At 39.0% G+C, this 1,162-nt stretch overlaps 1 protein-coding gene across 7 annotated transcripts in view; it reads right to left on the bottom strand.

The window, feature by feature from the left end:
* Positions 1-1,162, bottom strand: part of si:dkey-237h12.3 (teneurin-3) — a 150,833-nt gene that overhangs the window by 50,834 nt on the left and 98,837 nt on the right. For 5 of the 7 annotated variants that reach the window (XM_032527549.1, XM_032527552.1, XM_032527551.1 and 2 more), the window contains one exon: positions 63-83. The exons of the other annotated variants lie outside the window; for them this stretch is intronic. In XM_032527549.1, the coding sequence (XP_032383440.1) occupies positions 63-83 (21 nt within the window). The remainder of the gene's footprint in view (positions 1-62; positions 84-1,162) is intronic. 7 annotated transcript variants of the gene reach the window in all.

The raw sequence follows: 1,162 nt of genomic DNA, 5'->3' as shown, positions 1-1,162 counted from the left end.
AAGCGACACAAAACATTTGGCGTGAAGAGTATAATTGTCAAGCAAAGTGAAATGTATTTTACCTGATACTCTGGAATCCAGGGCTATACGTGTAAGCCAAGAGGGAATTTGATAGAGAAAGATAGGTAGGCAGACAGGCATACAGACATAGAATAGAAAAGAGAACAGATATAAGTAGGAGTTAGGTAAAGAAATCCAAAGAGCAAAAACAAGTAGAAAACTGGTTTGTGAGAGGGATACAAAAGAGACAAAAACTGCAGATTTAAAGAAGTAGATTCATAGTTTAGCTGCAGTAAGGGGAAAAAATCCAGTATTTGACTTAGAGTGTAGATGTTAATTAAAGCAAGTGATTAATCAGAATAATAGATGCGTCCATGGTCAAAATCATCACATTTTTCTGTAAAAACGCCTTCGGTGGTTTTTATATTTCTGTCCATAGGAAGCAACATAAATGAATTAAGATTTGTAAAATATTCATTGTTAACACTCTCCATCTGCTTTGCTTTGCCAAAGCAAGACAGGCTAACACAAAGAAGATCACACAATTCCTCTTGATATCTGGTTGTTAAAACACTCTTTTGTTTTCAGACAACATAAGCCAGTTTCATCTGGGCCTGCAAAACATTTTACTGTCTGCTTGGCATGTAGTCTCACCCTCAGTCTGTTATGAACGCATCATGAAGCAGCAGGCCCAACCCATTTTTTTTTCTTTCAATGTTGCTGTCATCTCCACTTCGGTGATTTCAACAACTGCACCGAAAAGATCCAGCAGTACACTAAGACGAATCAAAAAACACCTTAGTGGTAAACTGCAGTGCTGAGAAAGCAGTTACAATGGGTTAAGCCTTGCATATAAAACAGGATCTAGATGCTTGTGAGAAAGGAATGGCCGAGGAGGTCCTCTATTCAAGCTCTGTCCATGTAATGTGATTAAAAGATGCTTTGTGCAAATGGCAGTTATTCAGGGTTTGAAAGACAAAATCAGCACCCGTTTCTAGAAAAGGTAACACACTGCCTATTCATCCCCGCTGCATCCAAAGCAAGGAGTTACTTTCCTGACAGGAGCCTTAAACAGGAGGAAAGAAAGAGGAAATTAATGGTGTACAATCGGCCCTGAGGAGGGAAAGATTAATAAGTTCAGGAATATGAGCCCTCCAACAAC

This window comes from Etheostoma spectabile, chromosome 10 (assembly GCF_008692095.1).
Source record: "Etheostoma spectabile isolate EspeVRDwgs_2016 chromosome 10, UIUC_Espe_1.0, whole genome shotgun sequence".
In the NCBI taxonomy this organism is placed as follows: domain Eukaryota; kingdom Metazoa; phylum Chordata; class Actinopteri; order Perciformes; family Percidae; genus Etheostoma; species Etheostoma spectabile.
The sequence above is the reverse complement of the archived record's forward strand: the minus strand, read 5'-3'. Positions and strand labels throughout refer to the sequence as shown.